This window comes from Neomonachus schauinslandi, chromosome 9 (genome assembly GCF_002201575.2).
Source record: "Neomonachus schauinslandi chromosome 9, ASM220157v2, whole genome shotgun sequence".
Taxonomy (NCBI): domain Eukaryota; kingdom Metazoa; phylum Chordata; class Mammalia; order Carnivora; family Phocidae; genus Neomonachus; species Neomonachus schauinslandi.
Window position 1 is genome coordinate 39,825,212 of NC_058411.1, and position 18,369 is coordinate 39,843,580.

Consider the following 18,369-nt stretch of genomic DNA (forward strand, 5'->3'; position numbering starts at 1 on the left):
AAGTTCTAAGTCACCTTAGGCTCTGACACTTCTGAGGTAACAAGGAAATTGGCACACTACAAATTGGAAATAATTCCTTCAATAATGAGATGGGAAATTTGCCAGAAAGAGTTGTAACCTTATCTATAACTAGTGTTAGTATTATTATCCTCACTGACATCTCATGCTGAGAATAATCTGTCTATGAGGAACTGGGTCACAGATTTTACTGCGACGAGCACTTAAGTACTATAGAAATTCAGAGTGATAGCTCCCTTTGTTAAGCTGTTTAAAAGTGTTCCTCTAGACTGCAAAAGCACAAAATATAGGCAGAAATTCCAGGCTTTAGGGGAAAAAAAAACTTTCCCCAAATTTTCATTTAATGTCACTATTAAGAATGTGACTTGTAAAAAGAAATTATAACAAAACGAACTGTACATACCATTGAAGATAAAAATAAGTAGACCTTCAGATTTTTCATTAGTATCTTCCTGAGCATGTGTTCAGGGAGAAAAAATGCGGCTAAGTAGAGGGTCTGGCCATTTACACAGCTTCCAGCCAGAGGCACAAATGAAATGCTAACCTGGGATGGAGCCCTGCATCAGGCTCCCTGCTCGGCGGGAAGCCTGCTTCTCCCTCTCCCACTCCCCCTGCTTGTATTCCCTCTCTTCATTGTGTCTCTGTCAAATAAATAAAATCTTTAAAAAAAAAAAAAAGAAATGCTAACAGGATGGTTCATGTTACCTTACTGGTTGTATTAAAACTCAGGGATCTCACTAAGCTTCAGTTTCTCTTTTACTAAAAGAAACACTTGCTCCCTAAAGTCATATATATCTGGCTAATAATCAAGCTCCATGCTGTAAACCAAGCAGCAGTGCTTTGTGTTAAAAGAAACTCACTGTAAGACCATCTAAAAAATAAAGACCGCCGGGGCGCCTGGGTGGCTCAGTCGGTTATGTCTGACTCTTGACTGCAGCTCAGGTCATGAACTCAGGGTCGTGAGATCGAGCCCCACGTCAGGCTCTGCGCTCAGCACAGAGTCTGCTTGAGATTCTCTCTTTCCCTCTTCCTCTGCGCCTCCCCCTGCTTGTGCTCTCTGAATAAATAAAAAATAAAGACTGCCACCTTTACTCTCCCTGAAAGCGAAGCCACCTTACACCAGCTTTAATACATATACAACATTCTTTCCAGAACGTGACCAATGCGACATATACTTAATGCCCCCAAATTCAGGATCTTCATTCACCTCATAAGCGTTAAGTATCTTTGCCTGACAGAAAAGTCCCTTCTAGAGAAAAGAAGAAATTAGATACAGAAAAGCTACTTGAAATGCCCAGGATGACCTGACACAGTGCCTGAAGCTACAAGCAGATTCCAGCCTCCCAAATTTCCTTTCTTCTTTTCAAGTTCCAAGGCCGTGATGGTTTGTTAATTATGAGAAAGATTTCTGAACAGGGCTGAAATGGATAAATTAGCATTTCACTGGGGTTTGAGATTTACGTATCTCTTTAGTCATAAAAATGTTCAACAAGAGCATGAAATCAGAAACTTGAAGTATAAAAAGGTGACACAGAAAAGCAAAATGAAACAAAGAGCTGTCATCGTTGTTGCGGATTCTGGGACAGTGTTACTCAACAATCAAAATATCTCTAAAGCCAGGAAATATAAATAAAGGTAAAGTCCATTTTACAGGCTCTCTGGAAAATAAACAAAACATTGAATTGGGGTGTTCTGCTCTTTAACTTCTGGAGTCTGTGGAAATTAAACTCTGAGAAAGGAAGCATCCAGCTCTGATGCATTCCACACAGGGAAGTAAGGGCCACGAGTTCTCCTCACCTTAGACAGAAGAGAATCCAAAGAAGTGAATCTCAGCAGAGTCCAATTAAAAGAATAAGTACAAACATGTGGTTTGGAGCCACAGGAGAGGAAAGTTGGTCCTACCAGAAATGTTTATTCAACACCAACAATACCTCGACAGAAGGATGTTGCAATTCTGAGCTCTCCGACCATCAATCACTGAAAGTTCTTTGACTTTAAGTTTGGAACTCAGTGTGTCATCAATGGCATCTGCTTCTTTCTATAAAGAGCATGAAAGAAATCCATCAAAGTCAAACAGGGACATTCCAACTTCAGATACACACTTTTCCTTTGTATTTTGTTTACACACACACACACACACACGCGCGAGCGCGCGCACACAGGCGAAGCGGAGATGGTGAGGGAGGGAGCACAGGGAAGTGGTGGAGTTGAAACGAAAGGCTAAAATCGAGTTGACAAAGGGAAATAGTAAGAAAAGCTGACCACCCACATTTGAAAAAGCAGTTTTGGAAGAACAAAGTGCATCTCTAAGTTGAAGATGCTAAGCGTGCATAAATTATCAGTGAGTGGTGCACTCCTTTTGTCTCCCAAATCCCTATGGATAGCAGACAGAAGAACTGTCACTATGAATCAAGCTCGGCTGAGGCTTGCCATTGCTAGTCCCGGCCATTTGCAGGGCCCATTCACTCCAGAACCATTTGCATCCTGACCACTCAAAAAGCTGAACAATAAAGCCTCCCAAACGTCCTCATGTGCAACAGGAAGCTCCCAAGCCTAGATGGTACCTTTCATCACCCTGGAGTCTGATGCATAACAGACAGGGGGCAGTTCAAGGCATTAGTTAAATTACTTGAATTAACAACAAAACACTACTTTGCATACTCTGCTGCTGCTGTACAAAAAGCTGTAAGCAATGATGGCCAGTAATAATTTATGGTGGAAGAGGCAAAAAAAAACCAATTATATATAAAATACTATTTGAGTAAACTGGGCATCAAGGTGAAAAATACAGACTAACTTGATAAATAGAAAGTTTAATTTTATTAGAGGTCAGAATCAATTTTAAAAATGGATCGTGGCATTTTTAAAATGTAAGAAAACCAAAGAGCTCTGGAACTGTGTAACAGTTTAGTTAAACAAAGACAATATGGAGTTTATAGTAAGAGGCACCATGTGATCAAACTTCAACTGTCTCCTGTCAGGCTGAGATTTCAGGCAGACCTCTAAATATCAGTTAAGAATTGAAACCCAACGCGGAATTACCTAAGCCCTGCGTTACACTATCTGAAAAAAAATTGGATAACCAAGACATTCTGAGCTTATAGTGAGCCAAGAAGTTATAGTAAGCAAGGTTTAGGTGGTTGCTTACTTACCTGCTTGGAGTTACTGTTCACAAAGAAATCCTACAGCCATGGCAGAGGCATGGAAAAGGCAAATCAGACACATGCAGTTCAGAAATCACAGCAACAAGTGGGAGAAAGTCAAAGCAGTCAAGGAAATCAGTGACACAGGGTAAGAGAGGATTTATGCCCCAAGGACCAGCAATGAGAGTTGATGAAGATGGGGGAGGCTGGCTGAAGATACAATGAAGAGCACGGAACTAAGCATTCTGGGGAAAGAGAGAAAACATGTGCTGTACACAATTTTCAATGGGGGCAAATCAAATTCAAAGAAGAAAGGACTTAAGATACTCCAGAAAGACCCAAGCTGGAAAAGGAACAAATTCTCTTTGAAAGAGAAATGGGCTCCATTTATTCAACATGACGATTTTCACTTGAAGCAGAAAATATCCATCAATTCCACCAACTTGGGGAAACTTCTCCCATGGTCATGTCTACTAGCAAAATATGCTTTTTTTTGTTTTGGGTTGAAATAATCTCCTGTCTTCTTGTGCCATAAGGAAGGATTAAGAAAATACACCAGACAAATTCAACAATACACGTCAGTAATATTAACCCTCAATGTCCCGAGAGTCCAAACAATGCCTGGTGGCACTGGGGGTAGGTATGAGGAAAAAGACCATGCAATTAAGAGACAGTAAGTGATCATGTGGTGTGCAGCCCCTTCGTGGCCCTGTCCCAGCTGCCTCAGGGTTGTTCAAGCACACAAGGTCAGTAGCCTCCTCCTGAAATGCTCCAGACAAGACTTGGAGCGAAGAAGAGCAAGAGGAAGAAGTAACTGACACATTAAGAGAAAGTTACAGCTTTCTTTACATATTTCTGCCATGCTGGAATGAGTAAAGCTTTGGTGTGCAAAACACACCCCAGCTTCCAGGCCAACGGCTTGCACAACCAGCAGTTGCCCAGCAGATTCCTCAAGGCCTCACTGGCCCCGGCTGCACAGCTAAGGCCAATTTTACACAGATGAGCTGTCCCACATCATTCTTCCAGCAGGAAACAAAACGTGTCCCTCTTCTGCTCCACCTGCACAAGGAGGGATTGCTTCTCTAGAATGGCATTTAAAAATAAGTGGATAACCACAAGAAACCTTTCTTCTTCTCTGATGCCATGGTTTTCTTTTGTCCCGGTTGTAACCACCAGGTTTTCTACTCTGAAACTCCTTAGGACACTTGCCCTCGGAAAGCAGTGTCTCCTTCCAAGGGCAGGAAAAACTACGGTGACGTGAATTCCAGGAAGTCATCTTATCCAACTTCTCTCTCTCAAAGAGACAAGTTGCTAGCTGAATTTAGATCCAGCTCTTAGTGTCTGGCTTTCAAAGAAGAAACTTCTATGAAGTTCTCTAGCAACTTAAGTCTCTGTTAAGTTCCCACTGTCAGAAAATTAAGACTTCTGACCTTTACCGTCGTGGGCTATGGGTTCAGGCAACTATCATTTATTAGGTGTGAGGCATGCAGCTCAGTCTTACTATCTGCAAAATGGAATTAACAACTGGATTATTACTGTGATGATAAAACACGATGATTCGTGTAAAGCATTTTGTAGAGTACCTGACACATATTTATGAGCTCAATACTTGGAAGCTATCATACAATACAATTATCTTTCAAGCTGTTGATCAAGCCCATTTTTTCTCCTATTGCTCTCTTTTTCACAGCTGGTCAAGATCTCCCATTTGTTACCAGCAGCAGCAATAAGTGTAACAGTTAAAAGCTAAGTAATATATCCTATCTTTCCAGAGGTGAGGATGAGGAACGCCATGGGAGACTTTAGTTAACTGTTAGCCTTGAGATTTTCCTTCTTTAGGGGCCCTTTAACCAACACATTTTAAATGAAATCACAAAGCTTATTAGAGGGGGTATGTTAAAAATAATGATGCTTCCCCAGGCCTCTTTCCAATAAGTTATCATTCTTTTTGAAACTTTAAATTATTCACTAATTGGCTTGGGCCAAACAATGCAGGATCACCTATATTTGGTTCTACCTAACAGGATGTCTGATTCTTTCAGATGATTTTTGGTGTAGGGCTTTGGTAAGTAGAAAGTTGGGACTTGCATTTTCAGGAACCAATGATGATAAATTCTTAGAGATAAGGTTCTGCAATGACATAATGATAACACTTCACAGATAATAATAATCCTTACCTGAATGGTTCTCAATCTTTTTGAGGTTGAGGTCCCTTTGTAAATCTGATAAAAGCTAGGGATCCCTCTCTAGAAAAATGCATACTATTCATATAAATACATACTATTTATACAAAACCCTGCCTTTAATTAACTCTTACCATGGAGTCAATTACAGAACCTCTACCTTATACTTGGTTTAAGAAAAACCATCATTCATAATTTTCTCTTCTTTCTTCATGTGCCATGGCTAAGGGCCAAGATTATTGAAAATAATATCCTGATTCATAATCTTTCAATGTGAAATCTAGATCTACAGAATAATGAAAATGTAAAAAGAATAAGAAAAAAAATTCTTTGACCATTTATATAAAAAAAAAAATCAGAAGATAGCATTGAATGTTCCAAATGGGAGCCCAAGAATGACTTGTCTTTTACATATTAGCAGGAGAGGTCAGATTCTGGAGCTTGGGATAACAGTTATCCTTTGTTCCCTAAATCAGAGCTGAGAGGCTTTCAAATGTTATACTATATGCTGATAAAGAAGGAGTGTCCTCAGGCAAAGAACTGGGAGAAGAAATGGAGATATGAGCTGTTAATTTATTGCTACAAAGATATGACTCCCCTTAGGTATATAGGAAATTCATTTTCCTCTACCCAACTGCATGGATAGGGAGAATGAATTTATAACATCTCAACATGAAAATTTCCCACAAAACCAAAATGAATATTGTTTAACTCTATCTGAAATAGTACTACTATGCAATGCACATTATGTATTAAGTCTTTTGTGGTTGGCCTGGAAATCACGCATAATATAGTTTCAACGAGAAAGAGAGGTTCTGAGACAATTGACTTTCAAATGAACTTCTGGAATGTAAGCAGGGGAATAACTGCACACTATTAAATTCTATTTCATGTGGCACATAAGCTTACATAATCAGCTCTGTACACCTTTGCTAGCCACACTGAAAAAAAAAAAATCCTGAATAGAAATGGTCTTATTCTTAAAATTGGGATTACAGAAAAATCCTTTACAAAGCCTGATTTTCATCATGAACAAGACCAGGCATCAGAACAAAGCGAAACTGAAAATTTACGCCACTTTGTAACCTGGCTGTGCCACCTGTTCAGACACTGAATATATGCTAAGCCATATTTCTATTATTGATGAGATAGGAATAATACCTCATAGAGCTGGTGTGAGGGTTAAATAAAAAGTAAGTATAAGAGCGCCTTGAGAACCAAATTTTGGGGTTGATGAGATTGAGACTGTGCATTTCATACTCGGCACCAAAAATGTAGTAGATACTTAATATCATCCTTTTTTAGTCTATATTATGGTTGTTTGCAGATTGTCGTCCTCTTTGCTTTTATACTGCAAGTTGCATTGTAAGCCTGTGTAACAGTTTAATACATTTGCAACCTTTGAAGTATTTCATATACAAAGTGGACATTATAAATAATCTGCTTTGATTTTAATGATAAAATATTTCTCAGATCAATTTGGGCATATGTTGTGTATGTGTACATATTTATTTAAAATCTCTCCTAAATATCATTAACCAGAGTTCACCTAAATTATATTAATCTCATACCTGAGATTTTGTTCAAAATCTTACTCTGTGTAGTGTTCTTGTTACAGGCATGCAGGTAATGGTATTCATGTGTTCTGCTTCTCTGAGATACTAACTTGTTCAAACAACTGGCTGAAGTTCAGACAGTCTGACCAGGGTTTTATAACTGGAGGGAAGAAAGAGGAGATACCATAGAAAAAAATAGGCTCCCAGTATTCATTTGGGAGTGGAAAAGAGAGCAGTTCAAGTGTGATGATAATTACATAGTGCATTGCCAAGATTAAAATGAAAATGCACGGGTCTTAGACACTGCCATTAGATAGGAGACTAGGGAACACTCAATGACAGGCACCCCATTTCCTTTACTCTGTCCTACATATTCCTACTAGAATGTCTGCATCTTTGTATTTTTCTTTTGTCTCTCGACATTCAATAAACTCAATAAAATGGCTCCAATTACCTTCATTTGGGAAATATATCTGTGGTTTAAAAATCTCATCTCAAATTCTTGCAGCAAGAGGAGAAACATACTTCAATTAAGCTGAGCCAAGTGTGTTGAAATTTTTTTCCAGGAAGTGCTATTGAAAATATCACAAATGATTCTACTTACCCATCTACTTAGTGTTAAGTACAACTGAAATGTTCTGGTCTATACTGACTGGAATGACTACTGATTACTTAAACAGAGATTGGTTGCTAGGAGACAATTACCCAATTGCTAGGCTTTCTGCAACCCTGTCTCCCAGAGCTCTTGAGAACTGTCCACATATTTGTCCCAGAGCACTTTGGCAGCATCCTTCTGCACCTTCTGCTGAAAGCCTGTTAATTACAAGTCTTGTAAACTTGGGCCTTTTAACCACCTGCCTTCATAATAAATGCAGCCTACATGCTCAGACTTGGACAGCATCATTTGGAATAACTGCTGTTTTTCCTTCTTTTAATTTACTTTTCTGAATTCCCAAACCTTCACCTTAGGCAACCAGAATGGACCAGTATTGGTGACTAAAACTGAAGTGGGAAATCACTTGGATGTGTAATGAGGTCAGAAGATCATTTGAATCTACCAGGAAATTTGTTAAATGTCCTATGACTTCATGTCAAGGCCCAGAGAACACCTTCCTGGGTCAGCAGAGAAAGACAGAGTGAGGAGGCCCATTGCAGTCAATCAGGAATGAGTATGGTCCAAGCACCTGCCATATGAGGGCCCTAAAACATACCCTTTGTCCTTTGAAAGTTAAAGTGTCTGGCTTTCTACTGGACATGTCTTACCATCTTTTTCTTTGTTTTCCTTTGTGTGTACAACCGCTTCATACTTATGGGGGAGGGAGGGAGGTCCCAGCTGAGGGCTCCTGTTTTAGGGTCATGCTACCATAGCAGACAACTACCTGCATTTTTGTACTTTACTAACATAACCTAAAATGCACTGCAGAGAGGCTTTCCCTCTCAGTGAAAATATTCTGGCTAAAAGGCATACACTACCTCTTCTCTTCAATTTCAGATACATCAAAGGTTTTGAAATAAAAACCTGTCAGCTTTTGCTTCTCCCCAGCCTCAGTCCATCTTCTCCCTGGTGCTTGCTCGTTCTGTTCTGAGACACTCTTTCTTGAGAACCAGGCCCAGCCTAAGCAGACCAGGAAGTGTGCAGCTTGTCTGAGGATGCCCCCCCCAACCCCCAGGCATGATTCATGCAGGCATTAAAGGCCTCGCAGCAAAGCCCAAGGAAAGCCCCTGGGCAGATGCCTGGCACCCATGCGTTCCTAGTTAAGATGCACTCTGCTCTCTGCAGCATCTCTTCAGTCACCCTGAAGAATCTTTCTGCTCATACTCTAGGACACAATGTTGCCCTTTCCAGGTGGTCTGATTGACTGGGACTCTACTCCCCCTTTTCCCTGTTCTTCTGAAATTCTCTGTACCCAGCCACCTTCCTGTGACCTCTTCTGGTCTACCGTTAGGAGGATCTACTAAGATGCCCTCTCCAGGAGTAAGAGGTACCACCCAGATGTGACCGGGGCTTATGGCGTAATGCTCACTACCTGGCCACATCGACACGGAGAGCCAGAAAGCACCAAATATCACTAGTATTCTCACTAGCACCACAAACGCTCTGTTCATGTTTCAGAAGCTTCTCTGGTCCCCTCCATATCAGTGCCATCCACCAACTTACTCTGCCTTCCCAGCCCCACTTCTGAGTCTATCATGTTCATGACATACAGTCAAAACTCCTCTCCGAGTTTCTAGCTAGCTGCCAAATTCTAGTTATCTACAAACTTCTGCCCTTCTAAAGATTCCATCTACTTCAGAGCAGTCCACTTCCGATAATAACCACTTTGATATATATATTTAAAAACCAGATAAACTAAAATGGCTTGAGAAACAAACCCTGTGAGGGGGCAATACAAGTTAGGTAGCTCTCCTAGTAGTATATGCTCCTGGTGACCCATCTGGGCTAAGCACAAGTGATAACAATAATATACAGAACTCCTTCCATCAATGGAGACAAGGGTATGAGCTTCAACACATTCACACACATAACTGACGGGCACCTAGACACACATGTGGACACATACACACCACACTGCTTGGCAGGAATGTACCAGGGTAGACCCAACAGCCTAGAACTAAGATGCCTATCACATCATGGGGTGGCAGATGGCCCAGGGACCGTGCACAAGGACATGATTTTTTTTTTTCCCTCTTTTAGCATTTTGGAGATGTTGTTACCTGCTGTCTTTGGTAGGCAGAGAAAGTTCTTTCCAGGTCTTCAAGATCTAGAATTTTGAAGACTTTTGTATCATCAATTTCGGTCCATACTGTGCCTTCCAGTTTATTCTGCAAACAATAAGTTAATAAGTTCTAGAGTTTATAGTTATACACAAAAAGAACAGACGTGGTTATTTATTTATTTTTCTTCAAAGTGCTGCTATCCCTAATTTTTCATTCTACCGGATGCTCAAAGTGGGCTGGCTTCAAACAACACGTCATTTATTTCAGTTTTATCACGTAAATATCTGAGCTAGTCAGAACCCGAGTCCATACTAGAAAATGAAATCATTTAATAGCCAGGGCTGTTTCCCTTTTCAGGCACAACATAGTGAGGTGCTAATGCTATCCATTAGAGGGAAAATTAGAACAAATGGCTTACCTCGGGCAGCTTAGACCAGTTGAAGGATTTCAGGGCATTTGTGGGCTGAGGAATGTTTTTCTTCTTGAGTGCCAGACCCAGTGGAGCACCAGGAGGTGGCATGATCCCCCCTAAGGGAGGCGGTCCCGGGGGAGGGGGAGGGCCGCCTGGAGGAAGGGGAGGGGGCGGAGGAGGAAGCATCCCACCTGGCAGGGGTGGAGGTGGTGGGGGCGGAAGGAGGGACCCTGGTACAGAGGAAGGAAAGGGCCCCCCTGGGGCTCCAGGTGAGGGTCCACCTGGGATTGAAGCACAGACAGCTCTCTGAAAAGGTTAAAAAAAAAAAAAAAAAAAAAAAAGGACAAGAGAAGGTCAGTGGAAGAAGTAAATTCATTGGATGACTCTGAGAGTCTGAAACTTTGCCTAAAATGTGTGTTATAGAGAAATTCACATTTCTGAGAAAATGGGTTTAAAGGGGCAGTAAATCAAATGGACTTTAGGGTCTTCATGGACGACTGAGGCAGCTCTTTGTATTTCGGACCTCAGTGCTTATCTGTAAAGCATTCATTCATTCATGTATCTCTCACTTCTTGTAATATCATGGTTTGGTTTTCACAGAATCAGTTTTCATTTTAAGAAGTCAATGTGATTTTGCTTTGCTCTGATTAGAGGATCTGTATTAAAAATGCACACCCCACACCGCCTCTGCTGCCTAACCCACAAGATAGCAGAGGGAGTGAGTCTTATAACCACTGTGATAAATCACAAGGATTTATTCCCCCAGGCAGAAGCTGTCTGCCTAAGGTGAGGGGCTCCAGGGTAAGTGAGGCCTCGGCAGCTGCCCAGGAACGGAAGACCCGGCCCGCGGCCCCAGCCCTCACCCTGTTGAGCTCGTGGAGCTGTGCCGTGAGATCCACCACCTGCTGCTTGACTTGCTTATGCTCGCTAGTCTCCTTTTCAAGTTTCTCTTTCATTTTATTTAAGGTCTGCATCATCTCCTCCTTCTCTTGGGTCTTGGCATCACATTCACGCTCCTTCTTTTCCAATTTCTGTTGTAACTCATTGTGCTCTACACAAGAAAACAATGGGACATGAAAACAGGGGACTCTTCAAAGCTGAAGTGCTTTCTCTAAACAGAAAATTGGCTGAGGATGATTGTGAGGCTCTTTATTGGGTAAATATTATTCCTCTCCTCCATCAAAGGGAGCGACTTGCAGGCTCAGTGGTGTTCGCGCTTGGAGGGGTCCTTAGATGAACAACGTTATTAGCTACATTTTGTAAAATATGGAAGAGACCCTAAAGTCACAGTTCTGAAGATGGACACTAGTGTGAGCACCTATTTGTGGAGGAGAATAGGGCTTGTTTGGTACTTACTTCAGGATCCTGTCATAAAAATGGCCCTTTAACCACTCTAGGGAAAACAAATATTAAAAGGGCCTCTTTTCACAAATTAGAAATGAGAACCAGAGAAACCACTGTTTATTAGCTAGTTTGCTGGCTCGTGTCCAATGAGCACAGGGCTGAAGGGGAGGATCTTGCTCTGTGAGGAAAGGCTGATGCCAGACGGCGTCTGTCCCAACACGGAGTCCCCTCTCCCATTCTCCTCTCAGAAGGCTACTTGGACTTGAAGTATTTCATGCTTCTGATAAATAATTCTTAAAACTTGTGAAAGCAAATGTTATCATCTCAGCGTTAAAAACCTTAAGGGCAGGGCATGAGAATCACCATAATCTGGGGAGAAAAATACTAACTCTCTGCTGTAGTTTTACTGACTTCCCAATCCTGCTCTAATGGAACAAGGCATCCAATTTAGCCAAATGCTTGTTTACATTGCCAGTATGTCTGCTGACTCTAGTCCCTCACAGGAGTGAGGGGCTTTGGGAAGAGGACTGATCAAGTTTAGGCTGCAGATTTTCATTTCAAATACTTGGCCCCAATTCCTACTCTTTTTATTTAGTAAACCCACTAGAGATATAATCCACTGGGGCAGAGCTACACAGAATTGGTCTCTATTTCTGAATCTGATAACACATTGAAATTCTTGCTTTCTCCGTCTCTTGAGTCCCCCCAAACCAGTTTACAGAGAAGAGTTCAAGCCACTAAAAGCCTTGAGGTTAAAATAACCATCAGCCCACTTCTACCACTCTGCGAATGCATCCCCAACTTCTTCAGAGATGTGTCTAAAAATGACCTCACTGCACCCCATTTTCCTTCTTCTATCTCCATTTCAATTCTCTTCCTCAATTTTAAGACTTGCCTCTTATCACTGGTCCTGAAGCTTTGACAAATCCAGCTGTGCTTCAGAACCACCTGAGAGATTTTAACATTTTGGGAGTCTGTTCTATGGGTTGGGAGGATAGGGCTTAGGAATTTGTTTTCAAATGCCCCTTAGTGGATTCTGATGTAATACAGGTCTGGTAAGCTGCTGCTGAAAGGATTCTCTCCACAATGGACATCCATTTATCTCCACCTTTCAGGTCCAGAGAACTTCCCATCTCACAGCCTCCACACTCTGATTCATCAACGTGTGCCCTCTTTAATACAGCCTTGCTACTTGAAGCTTTCAGAAAAGAGTTCATTTTATCTACAGCACCTCCTTTCTTACACACCCCCTGTGACCTTACTGACCTTGGCCATTACCTCTTGTACACCTCAGAATCCTACCACAGTCCCTATCATTTACTGTGCAACCATATGTGCCAGGCACTACGTTGGAGTCTCTGTATTTGTTTTGTCATTTAATCTTTATAACAACCCTGTGAGTTGGGTGTAACGTGCATCTTACAGAGGAGAGTGGAGAAGAGGACATGACTCCTTATGCACCCAGAGCCCAGCACAGTGCCTGACACATACAGGCATTCAACAAGCATCCACTGAACAAATGACTGAATGACTCCAAAGCTTCTGTCCTAGGTACTCTCCTCAGCTTGCACCCCTGAATCCCCATGCTCTACAGTGTACCCCTAAAGTACCACCCGACCATTTTCTCTTCATTATAATCTCTCTTTACCCCAACCTTTTAGTCAGTGTTTCTCTTCTTTCTATAGCAGTTTCTGGAATCTATTAATGAAAATGTATGTGGCAACCTCACTTATGTGAGAGCAATCTGAATTCACGTGAGGAACCTATAACAGAAGTGTACTTCACATGCGGTATTTTCTGCTCTCAGTGGTGGCCCTGCTTTTCTGCTCAATGGAAAAAGACAAATGTGATGAGGGAAAAGGAAATGCTTTGGCATCTCTTGGACCCTCTTTTCAACACACTAAATATTGGGGTGAGTGCTATTGTGTTTCATTGGCCGTGGCTAAATAACTTGGACAAGGAAAAGGAAATCAGTTAACCAGCATAGTGAAAGAGCAGAGGCCAGGAATAGGACTGTTTTTACAAAAGGGCCAACTTTAGTTGCTAGTATTTTGAAGGAAGTGGGGCAACTTATGTCCATTCTCTGAGCTGGCACAGTGATGGGCACAAATGACCCTCCTGGCATTTGATGCTGAGTGTTAATACCCAAGACATATTCAAATACTCACCAAGAGCTGGTCTATGAATGTCTCATAATGTATGTATCGACAATGGTCAGTGATTTTCTACATGATTTTTCTGTTCATAACTGGTGCCAAATAAGGTCAGATGGTGAATGGGGCTGCTGAAACCAAGTGGCCTGGGTTTCTCTTTTAAAATTCTGGGTCATCCCTGGTGTTCTTTATTACATTTCTTAAAACATAGTGTGACTTGACGAACAGTTATGGGGTGGGGGGAGGGCTGGAAGGAGTAGTAGTTAAGAAAATTTGAATCAATGAATACCAAACAGCAAATGCTACAAGCTCTTCCAAAAAAATTTACATAATTATAATAAAAGGAAAAAATATTTGGCAATCAGCAGGACAACTAAAATAGCTCGATTCAAGAGAAAACAGGGCAAAAACGCCCTTAAGACATAGAAAAGGAAAGACTTTTTGATGCACTAAATTCAGTAAGAAGTATCAGCACAAATTTCTAAAATATACAGAGAGCAGAGTTGCCCAATAACTAGTAACATGGTCTCTTCTCTTGTCGGGGCCTCATTATTTACCTTTTCTCATCTTTTCCGCTTGTTCTTTCCACTGCTTAACTTCATTTTCATTAACCAACCTGTATAATAGTTAAAGGAGTATTCATTACAAAAAAACATAAAAGGCCCACTTCCAAAATGCATGCTCTCTAGGTACAAAAATAGTCCACTGCACAGAAAACCCTCAGTGTGCATGAAAGCCATTTAAACCCGGACGTTACTCAGATATATTACATATGTATATATAGGAACTCATATTTGACGTCTAGAACATTTCAGTTCTCCCAGCTGCTATTTTAAAGTAGGATAAAATAAATGTCTTACATGGTGACTATTATTTCACAGACCACAAAATAAGAAACTTACATTCGTACGACATTCTTAATATTAAAGTTTTCCAAAGGTGTGGTGTCGGGGTCCTGTCCTTTGTCATTTTGAATAACTATTTGCTGTATAATTCTATCTAGTAGTAGCCAGTACTGAACGGTGTTGCCACTTCTCTTGTCTAAAAAAGAAAAGAATGGAGGAAAAATACTTGGAAGTTGTTTCTAAACTAGGATGAATATTTTTCAATAGCGGTCACCCACTGGAGCCACAGAACCAGAGATGTTTACAACATCTGCACCAGCACTTCCCAAAGTTTCTGGAATTCTGACATGCAATGATCATTTATGTGACTGAGAGGCATTTTCTACCCCTTTTGAAATGTGTTGCAAGGCATATATTTATTTTTAAAATCAAAGTAGGTTATAATTCATCTCAGTTTTGGAATGTCACAATACCCCTTGAGCTGTGTGACACTTTGGACTGTCACAAAACCAAAGTTTGGAATCCCTGGTGTGCACCCAACCTAATCAGCACTGTTCAGAAGACAGAGTCCTTTGGATGATGTCCAAACATTTGAAAACACACATGTAAGTCACAAACACACTCACAAGGCATTTGGAGGCAGTGGTGCAGGATGGACATGAAGTGAGGGTAAGCTTCACTATGGGTCAGCCTCTTCCTGGTCAGCTCAAACATCTGAGTCGCACTTTTTGTGTCTATGTGAACCTATTCCATATGAAAAAGAAATCTAAGTCAAACACCCAATATCCTCAATACCTGCAATGCAAGGTAAGCAAATCCAAGGCAAACAGAGCTAATCCTCCAGGTTATACCCAGTCCATGTCAACTCAACACACATTACAACAGGGAAATTCCTTGAGTTGATGAGTTAAATCAGAATAATTGTGAGCATACCTACCAGTTCAAATCTTTTGGCAAATTCTAGTTCATCTTCATTTCGGAGCATTTCAAAAAAATCTAAATGTCTGAAATCCAATAAAAGAGAAGCTATTAAAAGTAGAACATCCTACAAACACAAGCACATGGGAATCAGGACATTAATACTAAGACCTTTCCCGAATATTCAGATTTCTCTAAAAGAAATAAGACAACAAAATTTGAATGCCTTTGCTTAACTATGTTCTAAGGAAAAAGACATATTCTGACTGAAATGAGATCACAATAAGAGACAAATTTAAGAGCCTACGATGCCTAGTACATAGTAGATAATAAATGTTTATCAAATCCAAAAACAGTCAAGTCCAGATTCTGCTCACAGACTCCCTTTATGGAAAAATGAGCCCACATACCTACACTTGCCTGATTGATGAATTAAGACCACAAAAGAAATACTCATGCCATTCACTTATTCATTTATTGAACCCCTACTATGTATTTTAGATACTGGGGATGGTAAGTTCTATGAAGACAAATACGTCAGGGTAAAGGGAAAAGAGAATGATGGGAGGTGAGGTGAGTTGTGTACACACACTGGCTGGAAAAGGTCTCCCTGAAGGGAAGAAGGAAATAAACAATTTGGACATCTGTGGGAAGATCTTTTAATGCTGAGAAAATAGCAAGTACAAAGGCCCTGAGGCCAAAGTATTTTGACATGTTCATAGACTACCAAGGAGAAGAGCATGTCAGAGTGCATGAATGAGGGAGGGGAGCAGTAGAAGGAAAGATCTGAGAGCTAGTGGGATATCTTAGAAATAGTGAAATGATTGCAAACAAGAGCAAATGAACAAGAGAGTGAAAATTCACATTCACAGAATGCCTATCATGGTGCCAAGTGATTCCATGTTTTATAGTTAATCTTCATAACAGCCCATAAAAGATAGTGGTCATCATTATCATCATTATTATCACTATTTCTTGGGGGGGGGGGGGAAAAACAACCAGTAAGATTCAGAAAGATTGAGTAACTTGACCAGAATACATAGCAAGTTAAGAGGTAGGACAAGGATGTGGATTCAGTCTGATGCCACAACCCGCATTAAGTTCTCTGTACGATGTGCTGCTTCTTTCACTGACAAAGTCTTAATATAAAAGCACCATTCGTTGAACTAATATTTGGGGGCCAGCTCCTTATGTTACAGAAAGGTCACATGCAATTCACAGGCACTGCATCCACGGAAAAAGCATGAATTAGATGATAACAGTCTGACTTACCTATCTAATGTTGAATTTTCATGTTCCCTTAATTTATCTATTACAGGCTGAATTCCTAACATCAGAAATTCATAGCGAAGATGAAGTCTAAAGTCCAAACTTTCCTGAAAGTGAAAGGGTGATAAAACACATATTTATGCTTTTTGGACTATGTACATAGAAATCTTTTTAAAAAAGATTCTTTAAGAATGCATGTTTTCAAGAGTAGTACGGAAGGCTCTTACCACTCCTGCACCTTGGCTTAGCACTGCATTGATGAAGGACATGATGGCAGTCTTGAGACTCACTTCATCTCGATACCGCCCTGTGCTTTTATCCAAGTCATTAATCAACGTCTATAAAAACAAAGGACTGAATCATCACTAATCTTACGCTCATTTTATTAATTTTTATATTCGGAAGCAAATTTTTTAAATCTTGTGTTTAGTCAGAATTACATTAATCCATAGAAAGCCACCTTTTATTTTTCCTAAAATTAGTTCAAAAAACTCTTACTTTCAAACTTCCTACCTCACCTATGTTCATTTATACATGTATACAAAATACAAAAGACTGCACTTTGTAGACTTGGCTTGCTTTTTATATTTGGGTATAAATACGGTGACAGGATCTCACTGTTTATATTGATACTAAATCAAGATTGGCAACCTGTAAGACTTTCAGGGAACACTGCATTTAGTGAATTCAAAAGATACCTGCTACAGCATGTGTAGGAAGCAGGGTCATATTTTCAAATTCAGTAAATCTAAAATCCCAGGTTGATCAACTATTGAAAGCATATTATACTCTGGTACTAAAACCCAAGAGGAAGGAAACACTTGAGTCATCACCACAGAGGGAAATCTCAAGTTATGTTCCCCCCCTCAGGGCCAGGAAAGCACCTGTCAGAAGGGGTGGATGACAAAGCGTAGAGCGAGCATGCCCACCTGAAAGCGGGTTCTTTCACTGGCATACTTCTGGTAGTGCAGCATGGCCTGCAGAACCTTCTTGTGGCCCCCGGGAACCAGGCACACGGCGCCCAAGATTTCCAGCACGGCCACCTTCGTTTTAATGTTCTCTGTGCTCAGACTCTGAGCAATCACATTAATACTCTCAGAGTGAGCCAGGACATGAGCCCGACCTTGAGAGTTGTTCATTAGCGCCTTTATACATCCAATGAGAGAGGTATGTATTCGAGACTCTGAGGTCTCGTAGTCCATGGTCTTTAGAAAGTTGAGAATACATGACAGGCCATCCAAGTCGATGAATCTGGTTACAAACCTGGCAGGAGAAGAAGGTTAAAATGGATCAGACCTAGGTCTCTTTGGAATTTTCTAATAGCCCTTAAAGGAAAAGTTTTGCAGGGGCAGGAGAAAGGAAGATGTATTTCCTGAAGTACCAAAGACCTAGATGGATGAAGTCTTCTTAATTCCTGACCTCTTCCTCAGCACAAACCCAATGGTCAGGTCTACCAGAAATGTGAAATAATATCTATTTGAGATAAACAGATCTCAACCGATACAAAAAAACAATGAACAGATCATATAACCACAGTAAAATCAGGAACAAGAAGACACTCAGAATATGTGTCTTAAGTTAAAGTCATCTGCTGATCCTGTGTTATTATAGCATCCAGCCCCTAAACACCTTTATGTTAACCATTGACCCATATCAATGAAAGTCAGAGCATCCTTAAGCTCCAGGATATTTGTCAAACAAATGATAATCTATATTGCTAACATTTTGTAGCAAAACTCTTCTTTTGTAGGACATGCTACTGGAATCCCTCTATGTAAAACAAATAAGGGGCGCCTGGCTGGCTCAGTCC

General features: G+C 40.7%; 1 protein-coding gene across 2 annotated transcripts in view; it reads right to left on the reverse strand.

Moving 5' to 3' along the window:
- Positions 1-18,369, reverse strand: part of DAAM1 (dishevelled associated activator of morphogenesis 1) — a 112,863-nt gene that overhangs the window by 28,524 nt on the left and 65,970 nt on the right. The window contains exons 6-17 of one of the 2 annotated variants that reach the window (XM_044918419.1): positions 17,489-17,822; positions 16,787-16,897; positions 16,563-16,666; positions 15,310-15,376; positions 14,999-15,116; positions 14,430-14,568; positions 14,085-14,143; positions 10,894-11,081; positions 10,037-10,336; positions 9,616-9,723; positions 3,171-3,200; positions 1,950-2,056 (exon numbers count right to left, since the gene is read on the reverse strand). In XM_044918419.1, the coding sequence (XP_044774354.1) occupies positions 1,950-2,056; positions 3,171-3,200; positions 9,616-9,723; positions 10,037-10,336; positions 10,894-11,081; positions 14,085-14,143; positions 14,430-14,568; positions 14,999-15,116; positions 15,310-15,376; positions 16,563-16,666; positions 16,787-16,897; positions 17,489-17,822 (1,665 nt within the window). The remainder of the gene's footprint in view (positions 1-1,949; positions 2,057-3,170; positions 3,201-9,615; positions 9,724-10,036; positions 10,337-10,893; positions 11,082-14,084; positions 14,144-14,429; positions 14,569-14,998; positions 15,117-15,309; positions 15,377-16,562; positions 16,667-16,786; positions 16,898-17,488; positions 17,823-18,369) is intronic. The other variant, XM_021701535.1, reaches the window with a different exon arrangement.